This window comes from Heteronotia binoei, chromosome 7 (assembly GCF_032191835.1).
Source record: "Heteronotia binoei isolate CCM8104 ecotype False Entrance Well chromosome 7, APGP_CSIRO_Hbin_v1, whole genome shotgun sequence".
NCBI classification, from domain to species: domain Eukaryota; kingdom Metazoa; phylum Chordata; class Lepidosauria; order Squamata; family Gekkonidae; genus Heteronotia; species Heteronotia binoei.
This window is the reverse complement of record NC_083229.1, coordinates 4,702,374-4,730,092: the sequence shown is the minus strand read 5'-3', so window position 1 is coordinate 4,730,092 and position 27,719 is coordinate 4,702,374. Positions and strand designations below refer to the sequence as shown.

At 47.5% G+C, this 27,719-nt stretch overlaps 2 protein-coding genes across 2 annotated transcripts in view; both read left to right on the top strand.

The window, feature by feature from the left end:
• The window catches only part of NAPRT (nicotinate phosphoribosyltransferase), a 95,943-nt gene that overhangs the window by 44,513 nt on the left and 23,711 nt on the right, over window positions 1–27,719 (top strand). The gene's annotated exons all lie outside the window — the stretch shown is intronic.
• Window positions 3,023–27,344, top strand: LOC132574660 (1-phosphatidylinositol 4,5-bisphosphate phosphodiesterase gamma-1-like). The gene is made up of 10 exons (XM_060242893.1): window positions 3,023–3,135; window positions 4,068–4,152; window positions 5,111–5,191; window positions 8,125–8,159; window positions 13,228–13,300; window positions 14,457–14,558; window positions 18,335–18,453; window positions 21,339–21,424; window positions 24,774–24,894; window positions 27,161–27,344. Exons 1-10 carry the CDS (start codon window positions 3,023–3,025, stop codon window positions 27,342–27,344), a joined length of 999 nt encoding a protein of 332 aa, XP_060098876.1.

Sequence of the window (27,719 nt, the reverse complement as noted above, 5' to 3'; positions counted from 1 at the left end):
GTCTTTGCCTTATCTGGATGCATTCCGTAGTGTGAGAGACAAGATGTTTTCCAACTCTCTGGCCTACATCCTTATGGGCCTCGTAATCCTTTGGTCTGTCAACAGTTGTCCCGCTTGTTTGCTTAGCTTTCGAATGCGCCTTTTCTCAAGGGCTATGTCGGGTTTACTGAGGCATTGCAAATAATGATTCAAGGGGTGGTCATCCATCCACGCCTCGCTGCAAAAGGTCCCTCCTGATCTTTGTAGGTAGCAGTGTTCCCTCTAAGCCAGGGGTGTCAAGCATGTAGTCCAGGGGCTGAATCAGGCCCCCAGAGGGCTCCTACCAGCCCCCCCCCCCAAGCAACTGGCTGTCATCTGCTTCCTTCTCCCTCTCTCTTGCTTCCTTCTGCATAACAGTCTGCTTTGCAAGGCTTGCTCAGTTGCACAGGAGCTACAGAGCAAAACCTCTGTTTTCTCAGTTGGCTGAGGCTCCTCCCTTGGGGAGGAAGGGCGGGGAGAGGAAGAGCTTGTTTTCCCAGGCTCTCTCAATCACACAGCAGAGTTACTGAGTGAAGGCTCTCTTCCTTCTATTGGCGGAGGCTCTTCTCTCCCCCCCCCCCGCCAGTCCCCTGGGAAAGGAAGGAAAGAGCCACAGCTTCCTTTTCCCAGTTCCCTGGATCCCATGGGAGAGAGATACAAAGGAAGCATCTTTAAGACCAATGAGTGCTAACGTTTTAAACATGTTTTAAGCTATTATATATATATGTAATTGTCTTTGTCTGTATCCTTTATAAAGTTTATATCTCTGCTGCATAGTCTTAAACAGGTACACACATGGCCCAGCCCAACATGGTTCGGCCCAACCCAACATGGCCCGGCCCAACAAGGTCTCATTTATGTCAGATTCGGCCCTCATAACAAACTGGAGAGCCAGTTTGGTGTAGTGCTTAAGTGCACGGACTCTTATCTGGGAGAACCAGGTTTGATTCCCCCACTCCTCCACTTGCAGCTGTTGGAATGGCCTTGGCTCAGCCAGAGCGCTCTTATCTGGGAGAACCGGGTTTGATTCCCCACTCCTCCACTTGCAGCTGCTGGAATGGCCTTGGGTCAGCCAGAGCTCTCTTATCTGGGAGAACCGGGTTTGATTCCCCACTCTTCCACTTGCAGCTGCTGGAATGGCCTTGGATCAGCCAGAGCTCTCTTATCTGGGAGAACCGGGTTTGATTCCCCACTCCTCCACTTGCAGCTGCTGGAATGGCCTTGGCTCAGCCAGAGCTCTCTTATCTGGGAGAACCAGGTTTGATTCCCCACTCCTCCACTTGCATCTGCTAGCATGGCCTTGGATCAGCCAGAGCTTTCGCAGAGTTGTCCTTGAAAGGGCAGCTGCTGTGAGAGCCCTCTCCAGCCCCACCCACCTCACAGGGTGTCTGTTGTGGGGGGGGGGAGGTAAAGGAGATTGTGAGGCTCTCTGAGACTCTTCGGAGTGGAGGGCGGGATATAAATCCGATATTATCTTCTATCTTCTAATTCTAATAACAAATGAGTTTGACACCCCTGATCTAAGCTGAGTTAGCATGAACTAGTTCACAGTTTTTTAGCCTCCTGCTCACACATTTTTGTGTTAGCTCAGGAAGGATAACCCCAGAGCACGTTAACTTATGCAGCAGCTCACAACTTTAGTACCAGTAGCTCCTAAGTAGAATTTTTCCTCACAGAACGTCACAGTTTACTTTAGAGGGAGCTTTGGTGGGCAGCCATGTTGATCTGAAGAAGGAGAACGACACTTGAGTCCACCTTTGAGACCAACAAAGTTTTATTCACGTTCAAGTTTTTATTATGATCCAAGATCGGAATTGAGGTCAACAGGTACAATAATATACAGCAAATACATCAGCTGGATATCTAAACATGTCTAGGCACTGAATACAACTAATACACCTAAATATATCAAATTGTTAAAAATATCTATTTAAAATTTCTTAAAAGAAGTTGTAATTTTCTGTTTGAGTAAACTTGCTACATTTTATTCAGAGTATTAATAAGGGAAGGCCTCTGTGCCGTGTTGTTGGCCCTCCAAATGAACTATTTGGCCACTGTGTGGGACAGGATGCGGGACTAGGTAGACTATTGATCTGATCCTACTGGAGTCTTCTTACATTCTCATCAGGTGAAGGCCTCAGCCTCTGTGCCCTGTTGTTGGCCCTCCAGAGGAATTGGTTGGCCACTCTATGAAACAGGATGCTGCACTAGATGGACCCTCACTGGTCTGACCCAGCAGGGCTCTTCTGATGTTCTTCTCAGGGGAAGGCCTCAGCCTCTCTGCCCTGTTGTTGGCCCTCCAGAGGAACTGATTGGCCCCTGTGTGAGACAGGAGGCTGGACTAGAGGGACCCTCTCTGGTCTGTCCCAGCAGGGCTCTTCTGATGTTCTTCTCAGGGGAAGGCCTCGGCCTCTGTGTCCTGTTGTTGGCTCTCCAGAGGAACTGGTTGGCCACTGCATGAGACAGGATGCTGGACTAGATGGACCCTCCCAGGTCTGATCCAGCAGGGCTCTTCTGATGTTCTTCTCAGGGGAAGGCCTCAGCCTCTGTGCCTTGTTGTTGGCCCTCCAGAGGAACTGGTTGGCCACTGCGTGAGACAGGAGGCTGGACTACATGGACTCTCACTGGTCTCATCCAGCAAGGCTCTTTTGATGTTTTTCTCAGTGGAAGGCCTCAACCTCTATGTCCTGTTGCTGGCTCTCCAGAGGAACTGGTTGGCCACTGTGTGAGACAGGAGGCTGGACTAGATGGACTCTCACTGGTCTGATCCAGCAGGGCTTTTCTGATGTTCTTCTCAGGAAAAGGCCTTGGGCTCTGTGCCGTGTTGCTGGCCTTTCAGAAGAACCCGGTGGCCACTGTGTGAGACCGGAGGATGAACTAGATGGACCATTCTTCTGATCCAGCAGGGCTCTTCTGATGTCCTTAGGGGAATAAAAGTTCTATCCAGCACCTGCACATGTATTTGTTCTGGGGGGATGCAAGTTCTACAGTGGTGTTCTAGCCCATGACTCTGTACTTCCATCCTGGAAGGCAGCCCTTTGAGGCTGGGGTGGAAAAAGAGAGATCCATGGGTGTGTCCGTGCAGCACCGGCCAGTGCAAATGCAACTCCAACAGTTGTATGTTTGGTTTGATCCCCAAGTTGCTGGACACCCGGAAGGAGCCAGCACAATTTGACTCGTTGAAATGCAATTGAAATGCACCCCGGTTTGAACGTCAGACAAAGCGTAATATAAATATAAAATACTGAGGTCACTGCTGTTGACCTCAATACCTGATCCCCTCGTCTGATGACGTGTGCTTAAAGAGCACACGAAAGCTTCCATTCTGAATAAAACTTTGTTGGTCTTAAAGGTGAAACTTGACTCCTGCTTTGTTCTGCGACTTCAGACCAACACGGCTGCCACCTTGTATAAAGCTTAATATAGCGAAACAGCCCGTTCCAGTCTGCGGCCCCATTATGGGAAACAGTGGGATGTCTGGTGCAAACCATTTCCACTTGTTCGAGGAAGAGGGCGATGCCCCTGATCTAAATTCAATACATTTACAGTGGATTTTGGTGTAGTATTGAAGACGTTTAACCGCTTCTTGCGGTATTTCTCACGAGTCAGGCTGTTTGAAAGAATATGCATATTTAATTGTATGTATTACGCCTTGTGAATTTTTGACTGTATCGATCGTTAAATTATACCTTGAATTTTTCTTTTCAGCGTATTAACACTTACCAGTAATAATAGCTGTGAGCCTATTGGGTGTTTTTCTAGCTGTTACTATCCGTGGCTTCCTTTGGTTCTTTTGTGTGTGGAAGGAATTTCCCCAGCATGCACAGTTGGGGGCATTCAAATCTTTGATTGGAGATGTTAGTCTGGAATCGGTGTGTGCCTTATACCTGAATTCAAAACAGGGGGGGCGGGAATCGGGGTACAAAGACTCAGCGGTGTGGCAGCTGGTTAAGTGGAGCAAGTGGTCCAAAAAAAAAAGTCATTTTGCTGACAGAAGGCTCTTTTTTAAATATACAAAGCCCTATTTCCGCATCTCTTTTTCTTTGCAGCGTCACCCCCAAAGATCTGAAGGCCCTCTTGCCGCAGGTCAACTATCGTGTGCCTAATATGAGATTTCTGAGGGACAAACTTCTGGTGAGAAGACCGCCTTGCCCCCACCCCATCCCCTCGCCTTTCTGCTCTTCCCCTCCCCTCCCAGAGCCAGTTTGGTGTAGTGGTGAAGTGCGCGGACTCTTATCTGGGAGAACCGGGTTGAATTCCCCACTCTTCCACTTGCAGCTGCTGGAATGGCCTTGGGTCAGCCAGAGCTCTCGCAGAGCTGTCCTTGAAAGGGCAGCTTCTGGGAGAGCTCTCTCAGCCCCACCCACCTCACAGGGTGCCTGTTGTGGGAGAAGAAGATAAAGGAGATTGCAAGCCACTCTGAGTCTCTGATTCAGAGAGAAGGGCAGGGTATAAATCTGCAATTCTTCTCTCAGAGCTCTCTCAGCCCCACCCACCTCACAGGGTGTCTGTTGTGCGGGGAGAAGATAAAGGAGATTGTAAGCTGCTCTGAGTTTCTGATTCAGAGAGAAGGGTGGGATATAAATCTGCAATTCTCCTTATTCTTCTTCCCTCTTCTTCTCATTCTCCCATCTGCCTATCTAATCTATTTGTACTATCCCATTTTTATCTCACCTTTCTTCTAAGAAACTCAGGGGAGCTTGCATGGTTGTCCTCTCCCTATTTTATACTTACAACCCACCTTTGAGGTAGGCTCAAGCCAAGAGAAGGTAACTTGCTCAAGCTCATGCCATGTGCTTCATTGCTGAATGGAAATTTGAATGCGGCTCTTGCAGGATCTGGGCTGACCCTCTAACCACTATTCATCTCTGAAATCTCCTTGCTTACTTTTCTGCTCGGTCCAGCTAAACCCCTCGTCGGGGAAAAAAACCCTTCAGGAAAGGGATTTCATCTGGCATCAGCAATAAACTTTGATGCTGGGGGGTGAATAGACAAATCAACTTTGTTAGATTCCTTGATACTTGAGTAAGGAGTTTTCATTATCCAGTCAAGGCCTCTTGCTTGAACCCCTTTATTTTTCTTTTCTCTAAAGGAGGTGGAAGTCAGGACCGAAATGACTTTCAACCACTTCGCACATTTCTACAAAAACCTGATGTTTGATGCCCAGAAATCGGTAAGAACCTACTGGAGCCTGCAGCGGACAGATTAATATCGATGCCGCCTGATCCCAGAGATGTGGCAACTTGGGAATCGGTCTGTGGAGTTCCAGAGGCCTTTCTGGGGATCAAGGATAGTTCTGGGAATGCACTTTCTGAATTCAGCAGCCATGTGGCCCATCCGAAATTACGAAGGAACAGAATTCACCTCACCGTGCTAAATAATGTATCCAGATAAATTCTTATTATAAATCCTCAATTGTGTCTATGTCTTATTATAAGCTCTACGAGATATAAATACAATTGAGGATTTATAATAAGAATTTATCTGGATACATTATTTAGCATAGTGAATTGTATTTTGTTCCTTCTAGATTTTTTACCCCATGGTCTCATTTGCATTCCGGTTAGTCATCCAAAATTATGGGGTGGAGGTGGATGTTGGAAGACACTGGGGTTGGGTGTGGGAAGAAAGGGGACTTTCTATAATCCTTGTGGATTTTGAGGGAAGAGATGAATAATAATAATATAATTATTATTATTATTATTTACATTTGATTAATCACCCTATCCCGGCTAGCGCAGCTATTATTATTATTATTATTATTATTTGATTAATCACCCTATCCTGGCTAGCACGGCTGCTATTATTATTATTTACATTTGATTAATCACCATATCCCGGTTAGCACGACTATTATTATTATTATTTACATTTGATTAATCACCCTATCCTGGCTAGCGCGGCTGCTATTATTATTATTTACATTTGATTAATCACCCTATCCCGGCTAGCGCGGCTGCTATTATTATTATTATTATTATTTACATTTGATTAATCACCCTATCCTGGCTAGCGCAGCTATTATTATTATTTACATTTGATTAATCACCCTCTCCCAGCTAGCGCGACTGCTATTATTATTATTTACATTTGATTAATCACCCTATCCCGGCTAGCGCGACTGCTATTATTATTATTATTATTATTATTATTATTATTATTATTATTATTATTATTATTATTATTATTATTATTATTATTTACATTTGATTAATCACCCTATCCTGGCTAGTGTGGCTATTATTATTATTAACATTTGATTAATCACCCTATCCCAGCTAGCGCGACTGCTATTATTATTATTATTATTTACATTTGATTAATCACCCTATCCCGGCTAGCGCGGCTGCTATTATTATTATTATTATTATTTACATTTGATTAATCACCCTATCCCGGCTAGCGCGGTTGCTATTATTATTATTATTATTATTTACATTTGATTAATCACCCTATCCTGGCTAGCGCGGCTATTATTATTATTTACATTTGATTAATCACCCTCTCCCAGCTAGCGCGACTGCTATTATTATTATTTACATTTGATTAATCACCCTATCCCGGCTAGCGCGACTGCTATTATTATTATTATTATTATTATTATTATTATTATTATTATTATTATTATTATTATTATTTACATTTGATTAATCACCCTATCCTGGCTAGTGTGGCTATTATTATTATTAACATTTGATTAATCACCCTATCCCAGCTAGCGCGACTGCTATTATTATTATTATTATTTACATTTGATTAATCACCCTATCCCGGCTAGCGCGACTGCTATTATTATTATTGTTGTTGTTGTTATTATTATTTTTATTTACATTTGATTAATCACCCTATCCCGGCTAGTGCCAGGCTCAGGGTGACATACAACATTAAAAAATACATATATATAAAATCAATGGCATTAAAAAATTACAAACCCTGATGGCGTCTTTCAAGTGCTCTTATTCAGTCATTGCATCCCATCAGGGGTGGGGGGATCCCCCCAAGAGGGGCTGGGGAGGAGAAGGTGCCAGCACGGCAACCATCGCTGTCCTCTTGCAAAGGCTTGGCGGAACATCTCTGCCTTACAGGCCCTGCGGAACTGTGGAAGATCCCTCAGGGCCCTGAGGTCTTCCGGCAGAGCATTCCGCCAAGTCGGGGCCAGGACTGAAAAAGCCCCGGCCCTCGTTGAGGACAGCCGAAACCTCTTTCGGGCCAGGGATCACCAGCAGATTTCGACTCCTGGAGCGCAACGTCCTTCCAGGGACATAGTGGAGGAGGCAGTCCCGTAAATACATCGGTCCCAGACCACTCAAGGCTTGAAAGGTCATAACCAAAACCTTGAATCTGACCTGGTACTCAACTGGCAACCAGTGTAGCTGGCGCAGCACAGGTAGAATATGGGCCATCCGTGGTGTTTTAGGCAGGGCTGGTGCTGCCGCATTCTGGACCCGTTGGCGCTTCCAGATCAGACTCGGAATGGAGGTGGCTTGGCGTTCCCTGCCTCTGCTCTGATTTCATCTGGGCCGTTCTGCAGGACGGTCAAGTTGCAGATGACTTACGGTGACCCCATAAGGGGCAGGGCCTTTTTTGTAGCAGGAGCTCCTTTGCCTATTAGGCCACACACCTTTGATGTAGCCAATCCTCCAAGAACTCACAGTAGGCCCTGGAAGAAGAGCCCTGTAAAGCTCTTGGAGGATTGGCTGCAAAAGAGGGGCATGGCCTAATAGGCAAAGGAGTTCCTGCTACCAGAAAAAGGCCCCGCCAGAGGGTTTCCAAAGAGACATGTTCAGAGGTGGTTTGCCATTGCCTGACTCTGCGTAGCAACCCTGGGGCTTCCTTGGTGGTCTCCCACCCTGATACTAACCCTGCTGTTGGGAACAGACTAGCCTGGGCCATCCAAGGCAGAGTTGGGGGTCTCCATCTCTCTTTGTTCACGCAGACGCCCTTTGCGCAGGTCAGTTCTGCCTCACGGCTCTGCTGATATTCCTAGTTCACTAGAACGCTGTTTCAAAACCTGTTTGTAAAGCTCGGTTTGTCCCTGGATGATGGATACCCGCTGTCCTCTTGCTTCCGTTGACGGCGCTTTAATTTCGCTCTTTTGATTGGCAGATCATCGAGCAGCTGGAATTGTCTTTCCCCTTGCGGTAAGTACAAAGGAAAGCAGGCTACGCTTTGCGATAGACTGTGTGTGTGTGTGTGTTTGCACAAACGTGCATGACTCTGTAGAGCACAGGTCAGGAAGGCTGTTGACAGGCTGGGAGAGATTTCGAGGGCAGCTGCCAAGAGGGTTCTTGATTCCTGCCTATTGCTTAGCACAGAGACATTTTGAATCTGACAAAGGTGAACTCTTGAGAGCCAGTTTGGTATAGTGGTTAAGTGTGCAGACTCTTATCTGGGAGAACCGGGTTTGATTCCCCACTCCTCTACTTGCACCTGCTGGAATGGCCTTGGGTCAGCCAGAGCTCTCTTATCTGGGAGAACCGGGTTTGATTCCCCACTCCTCCACTTGCAGCTGCTGGGATGGCCTTGGGTCAGCCAGAGCTCTCTTATCTGGGAGAACCGGGTTTGATTCCCCACTCCTCCACTTGCAGCTGCTGGGATGGCCTTGGGTCAGCCATAGCTCTTGCAAGAGTTGTCCTTGAAAGGGCAGCTGCTGTGAGAACCCTCTCCAGCCCCACCCACCTGACAGGGTGTCTGTTGTGGGGGGAGAGCCAGTTTGGTGTAGTGATTAAGTGTGCGGACTCTTATTTATTTATTTATTTATATATATATATATATATATATATATATATATATATATATCCCGCCCTTCCCAACAAGTGGCTCAGGGCGGCTCACAGCACAAGATTTCACATAGTAACATTTAAGCATAAAACAGTTAAAATTAATTAATACATTTAAAATTATAAAATATTTAAAATTATAAGACATTTAAAACATTTAAAACATTATCTGGGAGAACCAGGTTTGATTCCCCACTCCTCCACTTGCAGCTGCTGGAATGGCCTTGGGTCAGCCAGAGCTCTCTTATCTGGGAGAACCTGGTTTGATTCCCCACTCCTCCACTTGCAGCTGCTGGAATAGCCTTGGGTCAGCCAGAGCTCTCTTATCTGGGAGAACCGGGTTTGATTCCCCCCTCCTCCACTTGCACCTGCTGGAATGGCCTTGGGTCAGCCAGAGCTCTCTTATCTGGGAGAACCGGGTTTGATTCCCCACTCCTCCACTTGCAGCTGCTGGAATGGCCTGGGGTCAGCCAGAGCTCTCTTATCTGGGAGAACCCGGTTTGATTCCCCACTCCTCCACTTGCAGCTGCTGGAATGGCCTGGGGTCAGCCAGAGCTCTCTTATCTGGGAGAACCCGGTTTGATTCCTCGCTCCTCCACTTGCAGCTGCTGGAATGGCCTTGGGTCAGCCATAGCTCTTGCAAGAGTTGTCCTTGAAAGGGCAGCTGCTGTGAGAGCCCTCTCAGCCCCAGCCACCTCACAGGATGTCTGTTGTGGGGGGAGAAGAGATAGGAGATTGTAGGCCGCTCTGAGTCTCTGATTCAGGGAGAAGGGCGGGGTATAAATCTGCAGTCTTCTAATGGGAGACTCTTGGTCTCTGAGGCTCCAACTGCAACTGTCTATACAACGATTGTAAAAGCTGGAGAGTGTCTAAATATAAATTTGAAGGAAATACCGGGCATTCCATTCTTGAAGTCAAGGCTTTGCCTAGTGTGCTGCAGCCTGAAGAACTCGAATGAAATGGATAGTTACCTAGGCAATCCATTGCTGCTGCTGCTGCTGTAACATCAACCTTCTATTGTAATTGTGCCAGTGTTGTTAAAATCTGGCAGCTAGTGTGTAGCGTTTTTCTGTCAGTAATAGGGATAATAAATTGTTTGTTTCAAAACATAGAGCAGCAAGCCAAGACTTGTATCAACACTCTTTTACACTGTTTCCCTCCCCCCCCCCCTTTTGTTGCCATATGGCTTTTCTGTACAGCTTGCTCTTTCTGCATAGAGGTATTTTAAAGGCAGGCTGAAGGAACAGGCCGTATCTTAACAGACTGCAGATACGTTGCCTCGTTAGAGTCAAACTAAATGTTAACAGTGGCTGTGGGTCCAACCCTTGGCCGCTGACACCGTTTTAAACAAGATCTTGATGCTTTAAGCAATGTCACACGGCCCTAATCCTGATCAGGCGCCCATGGCATGAGGGACTGGGAGATCTTTGTGGGTTTTTTTCTTTTATTTAAAACATTATTTACGAAAATTGTATCCCACTTTCCTGCCCTAATAAGGGCCACTTTGTTGTAGTGGTTAAGTGCGTGGACTCTTATCTGGGAGAACCGGGTTTGATTCCTCACTCCTCAGCTGCTGGAATGGCCTTGGGTCAGCCAGAGCTCTCGCAAGAGTTGTCCTTGAAAGGGCAGCTGCTGGGAGGGCCCTCTCCAGCCCCACCCACCTCGCAGGAGGGGAGAAGATATAGGAGATTGTAAGCCGCTCTGAGTCTCTTATACCCCTAGCTTCTCTCTGAATCAATCTGGGATTCTTCACTGAGGCAGTGAACAGTTTTTTTTAAAAAAGATAAAATCAGATTTTAAAACTATTAAAATCAACCCCCTCCAAACACCCATCATGAAAAAAAAAATAATAGCATAGTTTTAAAATGGAGTTTAGATGCCTACAAAATGCAGTTAAAATACACAACCCTTCAAGTGTTGAAACAGGGCTGTTTTGGTACAAGGAAATCCATGAGGGGAGCATATCACCAGGTTTCCCCGCACAGCATTTTTTAAATGCCCAATCTTATCTAAAATGTCATCGGTGGCCACAGGTTGGACCTTGGGCTGCTGTAATGTCTAGTTTGGCCATGAGTCTGCCATAGCCAAAATAAAACTGAAGTCTGGTTGGGGTGCCTGAAAGACTAATGAGATTTATTTCAATTTGAGCTTTTGTCAGACACAATTCACTTCCTCAGATATGTGAAGGGAAGTCAAACTCGGAGTTATATTTAAAGGGAAGGTTCTGGTAGAAGGAGGTATGAGGCAGAGAGATGGGTGTGAACTCCATCCTAAGTTTTCAAAGTGTACATTCTCTGTGTAAATGACTAGAACAAAATTAACAGTTAGAAGGATATTGATGAAGTCAGCTCGGGAAGAAATATTCAGGTGAAAATTAACTGATATTGGTAACAAGACTGTGGATTGATAAAATGCGTTAAGAGCAGCCAATGAAAATTTCTAAATAGTAGGTCTTGCAGAGTTTTTAAGAGATTGAAACGAGTAAGGAAACTCAAGTCTCTGTTTAAACCAGGATGACATGTGCGGTTTAATCTCTAATTGCACTTCATGTTGTATACTCCCTTCCAAATTTTGTTTTTTTTGCTTTTTTGTACAACAGTTACCATCAGGTTTTCCTTATGTCCCGTTTGTGTTCATTCATTCTCTCATGTGCCAATTGAGGCGGGATTTATTTTTGTACCTCTTGTACCCTCAGTAACCCAAACCCAAACAATTTTCAGAAACCAAAAAAACCTGCAGTTATCAGAAGGCTAATACATGCACACTAATAAGTTTCAAGACCTTACAGATAAACTTTATTAGACTCCCAAGTTTCTTCTCTGGACAGAAGGCTTAAATATATATATAGAGAGAGAAAAGCAAAGTAATAGATAGCATTAGTACATTTGCTCATACACTTATACAGTTAGAATTCAGTTCTATAGTCAAGCATAGTTCCATAGTTAAGCACAGTTCTCTACAGTTAAGCATTCTGTGAAAAGTCCAAGTCCCTATTAGACTAACACCCTGTTAGTCTACGTTTTCTCATTTAAAGTCTAAGTCCCAAAACCCATTTGTTCGGCATGAAAAGCATAGAGACAGTCTCTAGTTGGATCAACTTGAAATCAACAAAGGCTTGTTAATTTCAGGACTTGACCAGCGTAGAGACCCCCTGTCTCTCAGGCAGACAGCCCCCTCTGCTCAAAATCCCAAGGTTTATAAAGGCTTTCCCCACCCCCGATCACTTATCTCTATTTCATCATCATCTTATCTTATTATATACGTCAACTACATTCCAGAACTACCAGCTGCATAAGAACATAAGAGAAACCATGTTGGATCAGGCCGATGGCCCATCCAGTCCAACACTCTGTGTCACACAGTGGCCAAATTTATATATATATATATATATATATATATATATATATATATATATATATATATATATATATATATATATATATATATATATATATATTTTATATATATATACACACATACACTGTGGCTAATAGCCACTGATGGACCTCTGCTCCATATTTTTATCTAAACCCCTCTTGAAGGTAGCCATGCTTGTGGCCGCCACCACCTCCTGTGGCAGTGAATTCCACATGTTAATCACCCTTTGGGTGAAGAAGTACTTCCTTTTATCCCTTTTAACCTGTCTGCTCAGCAATTTCATTGAATGCCCAATTTCATTGAATTCATCTTGCAGATTGTCAGTTATCTTCCGTTTCCCGCTTGTACCGTATAAGGCTTTTCCTGCCCTGAGACTGCTTTTACCTTTTACCCGCATTGACTGACCTAAATTCTCAGCCTAAGCTGTTAGCAATATGAACGCTTAATAGTGCTGAATAGCTTGGGCCTCTTGTTGCCAATTTCATAAGAGACCCAACCCCAAAAGAAATTCTGCCACACCGATTAACATGCTTATCCATTGCAGACTGCAGAAGTGAACTATTTGCACAGAGTGAGACATATAAACTGGATGCAATTGGGTGGGCTCTGGATGTGTCAGTTCTGTCACCTTGCTGGCTAAAGCCCAGGCCCCTTTGCTCCACCCCGCAGCTGTGCAAACCACCCGCTAGAAGCATCTTGCATGTGTATGCATATGTATGTGTATGAGGGATATTTTTTTTATTATTTATTTATTATTTATATCCCGCCGTTCCCACCAAGGTGGCTCAGGGCGGCTCACAACACATAAAATCCGACATAACAAAATTAGGATTAAACATTTACACCATTAAAACATTTAAAATATAAAAACATTAAAACATGGCAAAGCAAAGCATTAAAACAAAGCAGAAATCTAATAGAGCTACACTTAGTTTCCTATGCCAGATTCATTGTAGGCCAGCCGGAAGAGGGTTGTCTTACAGGCCCTGCGGAACTGGGTACCTGCATGGAGGATTTGTGTTCCTACTCAATTTTTTACTATTTCACCCAGAAACGTGGACCGACCAGAGCTGTGCCAGATCACCTTGTATGATTTCCAGAAGTTCCTGCAGTATGACCAGAAGGTAGGTTCAAAGTGAGCGGTGTATAAGAGCATAAGAGAAGCCATGTTAGATCAGGCCAATGGCCCCTCCAGTCCAACACTCTGTGTCACATAAGAACATAAGAGAAGCCATGTTGGATCAGGCCAATGGCCCCTCCAGTCCAACACTCTGTGTCTCATAAGAACATAAGAGAAGCCCTGTTGGATCAGGCCAATGGCCCCTCCAGTCCAACACTCTGTGTCACAGAAGAACATCAGAGAAGCCATGTTGGATCAGGCCAATGGCCCATCCAGTCCAACACTCTGTGTCACACAGTGGCAAAAAATTTTATATATATATATATGCCACATATATATATATATACACACACACACTGTGGCTAATAGTCACTGATGGACCTCTGTTCCATATTTTTATCTAAACCCCTCTTGAAGGTGGCTATGCTTGTGGCCGCCACCACCTCCTGTGGCAGTGAATTCCACATGTTAATCACCCTTTGGGTGAAGAAGTACTTCCTTTTATCCGTTTTAACCTGTCTGCTCAGCAATTTCATCGAATGCCCACAAGTTCTTGTGAGAAAGGGAGAAAAGTACTTCTTTCTCTACTTTCTCCATCCCATGCATTATCTTGTAAACCTCTATCATGTCACCCCGCAGTCGACGTTTCTCCAAGCTAAAGAGCCCCAAGCGTTTCAACCTTTCTTCATAGGGAAAGTGTTCCAGCCCTTTAATCATTCTAGTTGCCCTTTTCTGGACTTTCTCCAATGCTATAATATCCTTTTTGAGGTGCGGCAACCAGAACTGCACACAGTACTCCAAATGAGACCACACCATCGATTTATACAGGGGCATTATGATACTGGCTGATTTGTTTTCAATTCCCTTCCTAATAATTCCCAGCTGACAGTGATGAAGATCCTGTGAATTTAGGGGGGAGGTGTTTGTGAGTTTCCTGCATTGTGCAGGGGGTTGGACTAGATGACCCTGGAGGTCCCTTCCCAACTCTATAATTCTATGATTCTTATGTTCTTGTGTCAGTTGCTGCCTTCTTGCTTACTTGAGCTGCAGGCTGAGACTCAAGCAGAAACCAACGTGGAACAGATGGGAGATGCCTATTCTGGAATCTGCTCCCCTCTTGCTATTGCCTTCTAATCCTCGATCCTCTGCCCCTCCTCTAGGAGCCCTGGGCAAGTGACATTGCCCGAGTTCGAGAATTCATGTGCAGCTGCCTGCAGGATCCGTTCAGCGACATGGCTGAACCTTTCTTCCAGCTGGATGAGGTGGGTAAGCTTAGGCAGGATGGCTAGGTAGGCTTGGGCAGCTCTGCGTTCAGCACTGCCTGGAAGAGAGCGTGTGCGGGAGCAAAGGAAGACTTGAACATGCCAGCAGAAGCGGGGCCTTTCCCACCCAGGTCCCCATCTCTCCCTTCTCTCCAGCCAATTTGGCGCAGTGGTGAAGTGTGCGGACTCATATCTGGGAGCATCTGGTTTGATTCCCCACTCTTCCACCTGCTGGAATGGCCTTGGGTCAGCCATAGCTCTCGTAGGCGTTGTCCTTGAAAGGGCAGCTTCTGTCAGAGCTCTCTCAGCCCCACCCATCTCACTGGGTGTCTGTTGTGGCGGGGGGAAAGGTAAACGAGATTGTGAGCTGCTTTGAGACTCTGAGATTTGGAGTGGAGGGCGGGGTATAAATCCAATATCTTCATCTACCTCACAGGGAGTCTGTTGTAGGGGAGGAAGATAAAGGAGATTGTGAGCCGCTCTGAGACTCAGCAGGGCTCTTCTGATGTTCTCAGGGGAACACCTTGGCCTCTCTGCCCTCTTGTTGCCCCTCCAGTGGAGAGCCAGTATGGTGTAGTGGTTAAGTGTGTGGACTCATATCTGGGAGAACCGGTTTTGATTCCCCACTCCTCCACTTGGACCTGCTGGAATGGCTTTGGGACAGCCAGAGCTCTCATAGGAGTTGTCCTCGAAAGGGCAGCTTCTGTGAAAGCTCTTTCAGCCCCACTTACCTCACCGGGCGTCTGTTGTGCGGGTGGGGGGGGAGGTAAAGGAGATTGTGACCACTCTGAGATTCAGAGTGGAGGGCGGGATATAAATCCAATATCTTCTTCATGTCCTGAGCTAGAAATTCCATTTACATCTTTGCATTCTCAGCAGTCACGATACTCAAAACCAGGGATCATTTTGTAGAAAAATAGGTGGTGGAGCTCATCCAGAGATTGTTATGCAGCTGCACATACTATTCAATGGACAAAGTGGGGAGGAGGAGGGGGAACTGTCCGAAAGGTTCAGGAGCTGTGCTCCCGTGAATTCCTGCAGAATTCAAGGCCTACGGAATTCAAGGCCTGCTCACAATGCAGCTCGTCACGACACTCAAAACCCAACTCCCAAGGGTCATATCGTAGAAAAAGAGGTGCAGAAGCTCATTCGTACAACTCATTTGCATATGCCACATGCAATTTACTGGTTCTGTGGTGAGACAAGGAAGACTTTTGTGTTCGTAAAAAGTGTCAAAACTGTTAGGAGAATAGAGATGGGAAAACCCCTTCTTAATAAAAGTAATTAACGGACATCTAATAGGTATTCAGGAGGGGTGAGGGTCACGATCAGTGAAGAAGAAGATGAGGATATTGGATTTATATCCCGCCCTCAACTCCGAAGAGTCTCAGAGCGACTCACAACCTCCTTTACCTTCCTCCCCCACAACAGACACCCTGTGAGGTAGATGAAGATATTGGATTTATATCCCGCCCTCCACTCCGAAGAGTCTCAGAGCAGCTCACCATCTCCTTTACCTTCCCCCCCCCCCCACAACAGACACCCTGTGAGGTAAATGAAGATATTGGATTTATATCCCGCCCTCCACTCCGAAGAGTCTCAGAGCGGCTCACAATCTCCTTTACCTTCCTCCCCCACAACAGACACCCTGTGAGGTAGATGAAGATATTGGATTTATATCCTGCCCTCCACTCCGAAGAGTCTCAGAGCAGCTCACAATCTTCTTTCCCTTCCTCCCCCACAACAGACACCCTGTGAGGTAGATGAAGATATTGGATTTATATCCTGCCCTCCACTCCGAAGAGTCTCAGAGCAGCTCACAATCTTCTTTCCCTTCCTCCCCCACAACAGACACCCTGTGAGGTAGATGAAGATATTGGATTTATATCCCGCCCTCCACTCCAAAGAGTCTCAGAGCGGCTCACAATCTCCTTTACCTTCCTCCCCCACAACAGACACCCTGTGAGGTAGATGAAGATATTGGATTGATATCCCGCCCTCCACTCCGAAGAGTCTCAGAGCGGCTCACAATCTCCTTTACCTTCCTCCCCTCACAAGAGACACCTTGTGAGGTGGGTGGGGCTGAGAGGGCTCTCCCAGCAACTGCCCTTTCAAGGACAACCTCTGCAATTGCTATAGCTAACCCAAGGCCATTCCAGCAGCTGCAAGTGGAGGAGTGGGGAATCAAACCCAGTTCTCCCAGATAAGAGTCTGCACACTTCACCACTACACCAAACTGGCTCTCCGGTGGTAGACTGTCTCCGGTACCTTGTATTACATTTTATGGCATACATGGCCCAGTCTGATGAATGACATTTATGTCAGATTCAGCCCTTGTAAGAAATTAAGTTGACACCTGGCAGTAGTTATTGGAATGCCAGGATGAGACAGACTGCGGCAGAAGGTGCTTGTTCCGGCCTGCAGGCCCTTTTACACCCTGCCTTACAAGGTTTTCGCAACACCTGGAGAGACTCTGCCCTCTCTCTTTCCGGTAACCTGTCACCATTACCCGACCTTTGCAGGAATTACTCACTGGGAGGGTGAGGACTCCCAGCTTCCCTTCCCAGATCAGAGGAGATCAAATTTGGTGCAGTGGTTAAATGCACAGACTCTTATCTGGGAGAACCGAGTTTGATTCCCCCCTCCTCCACTTGCAGCTGCTGGAATGGCCTTGGGTCAGCCAGAGCTCTCTTATCTGGGAGAACCGGGTTTGATTCCCCACTCCTCCACTTGCAGCTGCTGGAATGGCCATGGGTCAGCCAGAGCTCTCTTATCTGGGAGAACCGGGTTTGATTCCCCACTCCTCCACTTGCAGCTGCTGGAATGGCCATGGGTCAGCCAGAGCTCTCTTATCTGGGAGAACCGAGTTTGATTCCCCCTCCTCCACTTGCAGCTGCTGGAATGGCCTTGGGTCAGCCATAGCTCTCACAGGAGTTGTCCTTGAAAGGGCAACTGCTACCAGTGCTCCCTCAGCCCCACCTACCTCACAGGGTGTCTGTTGTGGTGGGAAAAGAAGATATAGGAGATTGTAAGCCGCTCTGCGTCTCTGATTCAGAGAGGAGAAGAAGATATTGGATTTATATCCCGCCCTCCACTCCGAAGAGTCTCAGAGCGACTCCCAGATAAGAGTCCACACACTTAACCACTACACCAAACTGGCTCTCCAGAAAGGTGGGGTATAAATCTGGAAGGGGTTTGATTCCCCACTCCTCCTCCACTTGCAGCTGCTAGAATGGCCTTGAGTCAGCCATAGCTATTGCAGGAGTTGTCCTTGCAAGGGCAGCTGCTGTGAGAGCTCTCTCAGCCCCACCCACCAACACAGGGTGTCTGTTGTGGGGGAAGGAGATATAAAAGATTGTAAGCCACTTTGAGTCTCTGATTCAGAGAGAAGGGCAGGGTACAAATCTGCAGTTTTCTTGTTCTAGTGGTGAAGTGTGCAGACTGTTATCTGGAAGGACCGGGTTTGATTCCCCACTCCTCTAATTGCAGCTGCTGGAATGGCCTTGGGTCAGCCAGAGCTCTCGCAGGAGTTGTCCTTGAGCGGGCAGCTGCTACCAGAGCTCCCTCAGCCCTACCTACCTCACAGGGTGTCTGTTGTGGTGGGAAAAGAAGATATAGGAGATTGTAAGCCACTCTGCGTCTCTGATTCAGAGAGGAGGGTGGGGTATAAATCTGCAGTCGTCGTCTTCTTGGCTCACTGCTTCCAGAGTTGGCTCATCTCTCTCTCCTCCTCCTTTCCCTGGCTTTCTCACTAGTTTTTGTCTCCTTCCCCCCAGTTCCTGACATTCCTCTTCTCCAAAGAAAACACGACCATGGACTCCAAGTACGAGCAGGTGGTGCCGGACGAAATGAACTACCCCTTATCTCAGTACTGGATTTCCTCCTCCCATAACACGTAAGACCACCCCTGGACCGTAGCATCATTTGCCTCTGCAGTATAAGCGTGGGACGTTAAAGCAACTGAGGGTTAAGGTGAACAGGGCTGCCGGCACTGCTGGGGTGCGTGTGCATGTGCTCAGCTTGCCTCGCTGGCTGTCACCAGGGGTTCCTGAAGACGGCATCCCGCCAGGACCATTCCTTAGCCAGCTCCTGGATTCAGGCCTTGAAGAGGAGGTCCCTGTTTGGGCTGTGTGGAGAAACGCCATTTTAGGCAATGGTTATCGGGGAGTTGGCAGGAAGAGGCCATCAAACTGGAGGCAGGCTTCGGCCTAGTCTCTTCCTCCTGCCTGGAAGCAGCCATTCTGAGGAGGTCTCCAGGAGAGACAGGAAGTCTTTCAGACTGGTCTCCCAGAGAGTTGCAGGAGGGAAAACCAGTTCCTGGGAAGGAAAAGGGTTTTATATCAGGGGTGGCCAACAGTAGTTCTCCAGATGTTTTTTGCCTACAACTCCCATCAGCCCCAGCCATTGGCCATGCTGGCTGGGGCTGATGGGAGTTGTAGGCAGAAAACATCTGGAGAACTACCGTTGGCCACCCCTGTTATGTTGGCCAGCCGGAAGAGGTGAGGGCCCTGCGGGACCTTGTTCAGTTCCGCAGGGCCTGTAAGACGACCCTCTTCCGGCTAGCCTTTACTTAGTTTGAGAATTTTACTGTAACTTGCTGGATTCCTTTTATATATAGCTGAAATATTTATGTGTATTAATAACTAGGGTTTTATCTGTTTTATCTGTTTTAAATATGGATCCCTTTATATGTGTAATTTTGATGGATCTACTATTGGAAGCCGCCCTGAGCCACTTGTGGGAAGGGCGGGATATAAATCTTAAATAAATAAATAAAAAAAAAATTATAGATTTTGGGAGGGAAAAGGAGTTTGATTTGAGTCTTGGAGACGGGTGAGTGGGTTCTGGATGGTATGGTCAGGGCCGGTTGCATAGCAGGGAAAGAAGGAGCGTTTTTCCCTAGTTCGATTTAGTTCTTCTGTTCACAATTTTGTAATGCCTATATATAGTTATAAATTTTAAATAAACGTTTTGTCTGTTTAGAAAGGTAGCCCCTCTGTACCACGAAGGTTCCCCAACCGCCTTAGACCACGCTACTGCAAGAGGGGAGTCCAGGGAAGGCAAGGGTGCCAATCCTCCAGGGGTCTCCCAAAGAAGGACTGTGGTCTCGGTCATAACCAGGTGCTGGGTTGGCAGAGGACCCTGAGGCCAGGCCTCAGAACTGGCAGGAAGGGGGAATTGGGAGTCCTGTTCCTCTCGGTCAGGAACCCCTAAATTGAACAGGTGGTGGCAGCGTGCCCTAGTGGTGGGAAGAGGATAAGCTCCCTCCAGGAGTTGGCAACTCAAAAGGGAGTTGACGAGACCGGGTCCGAAGGCAGAATCTGGCCGGTTCCGTCACAGACTGCACTAAACCAGGGCTGCTCCATGGGCGAACTTCTGGTCAAGGCGCCCTTAAGGTCTGCCCGTGTGGCTCTCCACCACAACTGCAGATGTGGACCACACGACACAGGTGGAAAGCCTCACTAAACCTTCCACTAAAAAAGGGTCCTTGGCTCTAGTGAAATAGTCGGTTAATGTGTCCTAGGGCAGATCATGTGGGATTCTGTGAGTCAGCGTGACTCCATTGGTGTAGTGATTAAATGCACGGCCTCTTATCTGGGAGAACCGGGTTTGATTCCCCACTCCTCCACTTGCAGCCGCTGGAATGAGTTGGGTGAGTTGTAGCTCTTGCACAATTGTCCATGAATGGGCAGCTTCTGGGAGAGCTCTCTCAGTCCCACTCACCTCACAGGGTGTCTGTTGTGGGGGAGTAAGGGAAAGGAGATTGTAGGCCGCTCTGAGACTCTGTCCTTGAAAGGGCAGCTTCTGGGAGAGCTCTCTCAGCCCCACCCGCCTCACAGGGTGTCTGTTGTGGGGGAGGAAGGGAAAGGAGATTGTGAGCTGCTCTGAGACTCTGTCCTTGAAAGGGCAGCTTCTGGGAGAGCTCTCTCAGCCCCACCCGCCTCACAGGGTGTCTGTTGTGGGGGAGGAAGGGAAAGGAGATTGTAGGCTGCTCTGAGACTCTGTTCTTGAAAGGGCAGCTTCTGGGAGAGCTCTCTCAGCCCCAGCCGCCTCACAGGTGTGTGTTGTGGGGGAGGAAGGGAAAGGAGATTGTAGGCCGCTCTGAGACTCTGTCCTTGAAAGGGCAGCTTCTGGGAGAGCTCTCTCAGCCCCACCCGCCTCACAGGGTGTCTCTTGTGGGGGAAGAAGATAAAGAAGAATGTAAGCCATCCTGAGACTACGACGTGAGTCTACAGTCGTCTTCTTCGTTGTTGCTAGCCACGGTAGTGCCTGAAAGTGCCATCAAAAGCACAGCCAGCGAATGGCAACCTTGTAGGTCTTTCAAGGCAGGAGAGGAACAGAGGTGGTTTGCCGTTGCCTGTAGCGACCTAGTGTTTCCTTGGTGGTCTCTCATCCAAGTACTAACCAGGGTTGGCCTTGCTTAGCTCCTAAGATCTGATTAGCTCGGACTAACCCGGCCATCCAGCAAGATCAGGGGTGGCCAACGGTAGCTCTCCAGATGTTTTTTGCCTACAACTCCCATCAGACCCAGCCGGCATGGCCAATGGCTGAGGCTAATGGGAGTTGTAGGCAAAAAACATCTGGAGAGCTACCGTTGGCCACCCGTGAGTGAGAGCAAAGCAAGCTTGTTTTACTCCAGGTGTGACTCTGACCTCCCCAGTCCTCTGAGGCATAGCCAGGGTTGCTTCTGGCGCCCTTAGGGTAGGAAGCCGTGAGGGTCACAGGAAGTCCTGCCCACCGGGTGATTCATACAGTCTGTTCCTTCTCTTCCTCTCTCAGGTATCTCACTGGGGACCAGTTCTCTAGCGAGTCCTCTTTGGAAGCTTACGCCCGCTGCCTCCGCATGGGTTGCCGTTGCATTGAATGTGAGTGACACCGTCCATCTTTGGGTACAATTCTGGTCACCGCACCTCAATTCTGCTTCCTGTACAATTCTGGTCACCGCACCTCAAAAGAGATAAAAGGGCAGAAAAGGGCAGCTAGAATGATTCAAGGGTTGGAACACCTTCCTCATGAAGAAAGGTTGAAACGCTTAGGGCTCTTTAGCTTGGAGAAACGTCGACTGAGGGGTGACATGATGAGAGGTTTACAAGAGTATGCATGGGATGGAGAAAGTAGAGAAAGAAGTCCTTTTCTCCCTTTCTCACAATAAAACAACTCGTGGGCACTCAATGAAATTGCTGAGCAGTCGGGTTAGAACGGATAAAAGGAAGTACTTCTTCACCCAAAGGGTGATTAACATGTGGAATTCACTGCCACAGGAGGGGTGGCGGCTACAGGCATAGCAAGCTTCAAGAGGGGATTGGATTAACATTTGGAGCAGAGGTCTCTCTGAAGTTCATATGAACATATGAAGCTGCTTTATACTGAATCAGACTCTCGGTCCCTCAAAGGTCAGTATTGTCTACTCAGACTGGCAGCGGCTCTTCAGGGTCTCAAGCTGAGGTTTTTCATGCATATTTCCTTGGACCCTTTTTAGTTGGAGATGCCGGGGATTGAACCTGGGACCTTCTGCTTACCAAGCAGATGCTCTGCCACTGAGCCACCATCCCTCCCCTCCATCAATGGCTAATAGCCACAGAGTATTGTTGGAACTCTCTGGGGCAGTGATGTTCTGTATTCTTGGTGCTTGGAGGGGGGCAACAGTGGAAGGGCTTTTAATATCCTGGCCCCACTGATGGACCTCCTGATGGCACCTGGGTTTTTTTGGCCACTGTGTGGCACAGAATGTTGGACTGTATGGGCCATTGGCCTGATCCAACATGGCTTCTCTTATGGCTGGGGCAGTGATGCTCTGTATTTTTGGGAGGCGGGCAACAGTGGGAGGGCTTTTAGTATCCTGGCCCCACTGGTGGTCCTCCTGATGCCACCTGGTTTTTTTGGTCAGTGTGTGACAGAATGTTGGGCTGGATAGGCCATTGGCCTGATCCAACATGGCTCTCCTTATGTTCTGTATGGCAGCCAAGAGGGGTTTTGAGAACCAAAGGGGCTCCGTGGCCTCCTGCACAAAGTTATTCCTCTGTACTGCAGTGTTCAGCAGAGATATGCCACTATTAAGCCCACCAAAATAAGTGTGTATAGGCCAAAGTAACTGTGTAGGCTTCGAGCTATCTCTTTGCACAGAAGCCAGTGTAAGAATGTAAGAACATAAGAGAAGCCATGTTGGATCAGGCCAGTGGCCCATCCAGTCCAACACTCTGTGTCACACATAAGAACATAAGAGAAGCCATGTTGGATCAGGCCAATGGCCCCTCCAGTCCAACACTCTGTGTCACACATAAGAACCAAAGAGAAGCCATGTTGGATCAGGCCAATGGCCCATCCAGTCCAACACTCTGTGTCACACATAAGAACCTAAAAGAAGCCATGTTGGATCAGGCCAACGGCCCATCCAGTCCAACACTCTGTGTCACACATAAGAACATAAGAGAAGCCATGTTGGATCAGGCCAATGGCCCATCCAGTCCAACACTCTGTGCCGCACATAAGAACATAAGAGAAGCCATGTCGGATCAGGCCAATGCTCCATCCAGTCCAACACTCTGTGTCACACATAAGAACCTAAGAGAAGCCATGTTGGATCAGGCCAATGGCCCATCCAGTCCAACACTCTGTGTCACATAAGAACATAAGAGAAGCCATGTTGGATCAGGCCAATGGTCCATCCAGTCCAACACTCTGTGTCACATAAGAACATAAGAGAAGCCATGTTGGATCAGGCCAGTGGCCCATCCAGTCCAACACACTGTGTCTCACAGTGGCCCAAACCCATAGGGTGGTCTACCATCAGGGCCAAAACTCCAGAAGCCCTTGCACTGTTGCCCCCAAGCACCAAGAAGACTGCCTCAGACAGTGTTCCATCTGCACCTCGTGGCTAATAGCCGCTGGTGGACCTCTGCTCTAGATGTTGATCCAGTCCCCTCTTGAAGCTGTCTGTGCTTGTAGCTGCCACCATTTCCTGTGGCAGTCAGTTCCATGTGTTAATCACTCTTTGGTGAAGAAGTACTTCTATCTTTTCTAAGTTTACTGCTCAGCAATTTCATTGAATGCCCGCACGTTCTTGTATTGTGAAGAAGGGAGAAAAGTACTTCTTTCTCTACCTTCTCTGTCCCATTCATAATTTTGTAAACCTCTGTCATGTCACTCTTCAGTCATCATTTCTCCAAGCTAAAGAACCCTAAACTCTTTAACCTTTCTTCATAGGGAATGTGTTTTGTCCCCTTAATCGGTTTAGTTGCCCTTTTCTGCACCTTTTCCAATGCTATAATATCTTTTTTGTGCTGCAGTGACCAGAACCATAGACGATGCTTTATTGAGTTACTGATGTGAACCAGGATTCAGGCATGATCTTGTATACAAAGGTTCAAGAATTGAGAATAATACACAGGAGTTTCTCTGAGCATCTACAGGGTTCCTTTCAGTCACCACTTAAATTCCTCGTATCCGGAATAAGGGGACAGTTTAGGTTTTCTGTGTTTGGTTTGGGGCTCTGTTGATAACATAAGAACATCAGAAGAGCCCTGCTGGATCAGACCAGTGAGGGTCCATCTAGTCCAGCATCCTGTATCAGACAGGGGCCAAACCAGTTCCTCTGGAGGTCCAGCAACAGGGCAGAGAGGCCAAGACCTTCCCCTGAGAAGAACATCAGAAGAGCCCTACTGGGTCAGACCAGTGAGGGTCCATCTAGTCCAGCCTCCTGTCTCACACAGTGGCCAAATAGTTCCTCTGGAGGGCCAACAACAGGGCAGAGAGGCCGAGGCCTTCCCCTGAGAAGAACATCAGAAGAGCCCTGCTGGATCAGACCAGGGAGGGTCCATCTAGTCCAGCCTCCTGTCTCACACAGGGGCCAACCAGTTCCTCTGGAGGGCCAGCAACAGGGCAGAGAGGCTGAGGCCTTCCCCTGAGAAGAACGTCAGAAGAGCCCTGCTGGATGAGACCAGTGAGGGTCCATCTAGTCCAGCATCCTGTCTCAGACAGGGGCCAAACCAGTTCCTCTGGAGGGCCAACAACAGGACAGAGAGGCCGAGGCCTTCCCCCGAGGAGAACTTCAGAACAGCCCTGCTGGACCAGACCAGTGAGGGTCCATCTAGTTCAGCATCTCACCCAGTGACCAATCAGTTCCTCTGGAGGGATGCCATAATTGTGTTGGTGGGAGAAAGGTGAACAGTTTACACATCTTCACGAACTAACTGATGTTCTGCTCTCTGCCCGCAGTGGACTGTTGGGATGGCCCTGACGACCTGCCAATCATCTACCATGGCCACACGCTCACCTCCAAGATAAAATTCTTGGATGTGCTGCACACCATCAAAGAGCACGCCTTCACCACCTCGGAGTAAGTGGAGAAAGACCCCCTGCCTGGCCCACACCTTCAAAGCCGCTTAACCTCCCTCCCGTGCACCCACAGACTCCTGAATCGTTTGCCTCTTTTCTTTTTTCCCAAATATATATTTATTTTTTAAACAAGCAGTACAAGGATTTCTGTACAGGTTGCAGGACGCATTCACGTTACAATTAACGAAACACCTGAGAGTAAATATAATATTTTACATTCGCTTTTTCTCTTTAGAACAGTATTAACCTTCCGCAAGTATTGATAAGTAGTATCAACGATTATAGTGTTTTCAGATAATAAACTATTTATAAATTAAAAAAAATTCATTAGCTTTGCTGAAATTTTAACCTAACAAAGATAATGCTGCCCTTGCATATGGACATATGAAGCTGCCTTATACTGAATCAGACCTTCGGTCCATCAAAGTCAGTCTTGTCTACTCAGACTGGCAGCGGCTCTCCAGGGTCTCAAGCTGAGGTTTTTCACGCCTATTTGCCTGGAGCCTTTTTAGTTGGAGATGCCGGGGATTGAACCTGGGACCTTCTGCTTACCAAGCAGATGCTCTACCACTGAGCCACAGCCCCATTCATGGCTCTCCCGGGTCTCCAGCTGAGGTTTTTCACGCCTACTTGCCTGGACCCTTTTTAGTTGGAGATGCTGGGGATTGAACCTGGGACTTTCTGCTTCCCAAGCAGATGCTCTACCACTGAGCCACAGCCCCATTCATGGCTCTCCCGGGTCTCCAGCTGAGGTTTTTCACGCCTACTTGCCTGGACCCTTTTTAGTTGGAGATGCTGGGGATTGAACCTGGGACTTTCTGCTTCCCAAGCAGATGCTCTACCACTGAGCCACTGTCCCTCCCCTAACATACAGCACATTGTCCAATAAATCTTGGTCTATCTACAATATACATATTCAGACAATTTCAGTTTCAGTCCTGGACCAGAACATTTTAGTCATCTAGAACAACCTTAAAAGTACCTTATAAAAAGTCCCACAAAGAATCTGCATGTTAAAATTTGATGACTTGAGAGTTATAACAGTAAAAAAAGAATTTAAAAGATTACTATCTAACCCTTTAAACCATTTTTTAAAAGTAATTTTAGAATTTGTTAAAAGATTTACTGTTTGGCCTATGTGTCTTGCTTTTTGCGTTCTTTATAAATCTGGGAACAGAACCTAGCCACCTGTCTTGTTGTCTGTCATTTTCTAACTGACAGAAGATAATCTAATTTGAGTTTATTTGATCTGCCAGGGAACCTTTCCAACAGCGGGCTGATAATTTCCCTTCATTAGGGTTTGTAGCTCCGGCACCTCTTTTTCTAAGAAATGACGTCTGAGTCTAAGGTAGCTTCACGTGTGCTCACATGCACATCCTGTGCCCACCGGCTCAGACAGACATGACAAGAAAAGGAAGTGTGGAGCCAGCAGTGGGGACCCGAGCTGCTTACATCATTCTCCTTTCCTCCTTTTTTTCTCACAACAACCCTGTAAGGTAGGCTACACTGAGAGAGTGTGACTGGCCCAGGGTCACCTGGTGACCTTCCCTGGTGCAGCAGGATTTTAATCAGGCTCTCCCCGATCCTATTCTGATATTCTAGCCCAGGGGCAGCCAAACTGTGGCTCAGGAGCCACATGTGGCTCTTTCACACATACTGTGTGGCTCTTGAAGCCCCCTCCCACCCTATCTGCCAACTTGGAGAAGGCATTTCTCTCTTTGAATCACCCCGCCAAGCCAGCTGGCAGCTTGGAGAATGTATTTAAAGTTGCTTTCTTTCCACCTCTTCCTCCCTCCATTTGCCTTCCTTCCTTCCTGCTCTCAGACTCTCATGTTCATGTTTTGCGGCTCTCAAACATCTCATGTTAATGTCTTGCAGCTCTCAAACATCTGACGTTTATTCTATATGGCAGGGGTGGCCAACGGTAGCTCTCCAGATGTTTTTTTGCCTACAACTCCCGTCAGCCCCAGCCATTGGCCATGCTGGCTGGGGCTGATGGGAGTTGTAGGCAAAAAACATCTGGAGAGCTACCGTCGGCCACCCCTGCTATATGGCTCTTACATTACACAAGTTTGTCCACCCCTGCTCTAGCCGCTACACCCCTCTAGCTCTCCAGGGGTGTAGACAGAGAAGAGTCCTCCTGTAGCAGATGCCTGCCTGCGCATTCACCTCTTTTAAAAACCACCCCTTGGGCCCACCTGTCAAGGTTGCAAGAAAGAGGATGCTTACAAACCAGGCCTGTGTCTCCCCCTCTCCCCCTCCTCAAGGTTTCCCATCATCCTCTCCATCGAGGACCACTGCAGCATCGTCCAGCAGAGGAACATGGCCTCCCACTTCAAGAAGGTCTTCGGAGACATGCTCCTGACCAAGCCGGTGGATGTCAACGCTGACCAGCTGCCCTCGCCTGCCCAGCTCAGGAAGAAAATCCTCATCAAGGTAGCCTTCTCATAAAGCCGGAGGCCCTCTTCTTCCTTCCTGGCCTTCAGGGTTCCCCAAATGGCATGATCGATTAAATGATGTTCCAAACTCTGTGATCGTCACCAGGTGACCCTTTATCGCTTGCCCTCTGTGTTGACTTCGTGTGAGCTAGCTCACAGTTTCCTAGCCACCAGCTAACAAGGCTCCACAGCCTTAGAGGGGAGTATTCCTTGCAAGATTTGAATCCAGTAGCATCTCAAAAGGCTAACGAGATATTTGGGGTGTAGGGATCGGTTGAAGGGAGTTTTTTCTCTCTCAAAAACTTATACCCTGAAAATATTCTTGGTCTCTAGGCTCCTTGCTCTGCCGCAGGCCAAAAGGTCAACTCCCCCTGGAAGTGTCTATCAC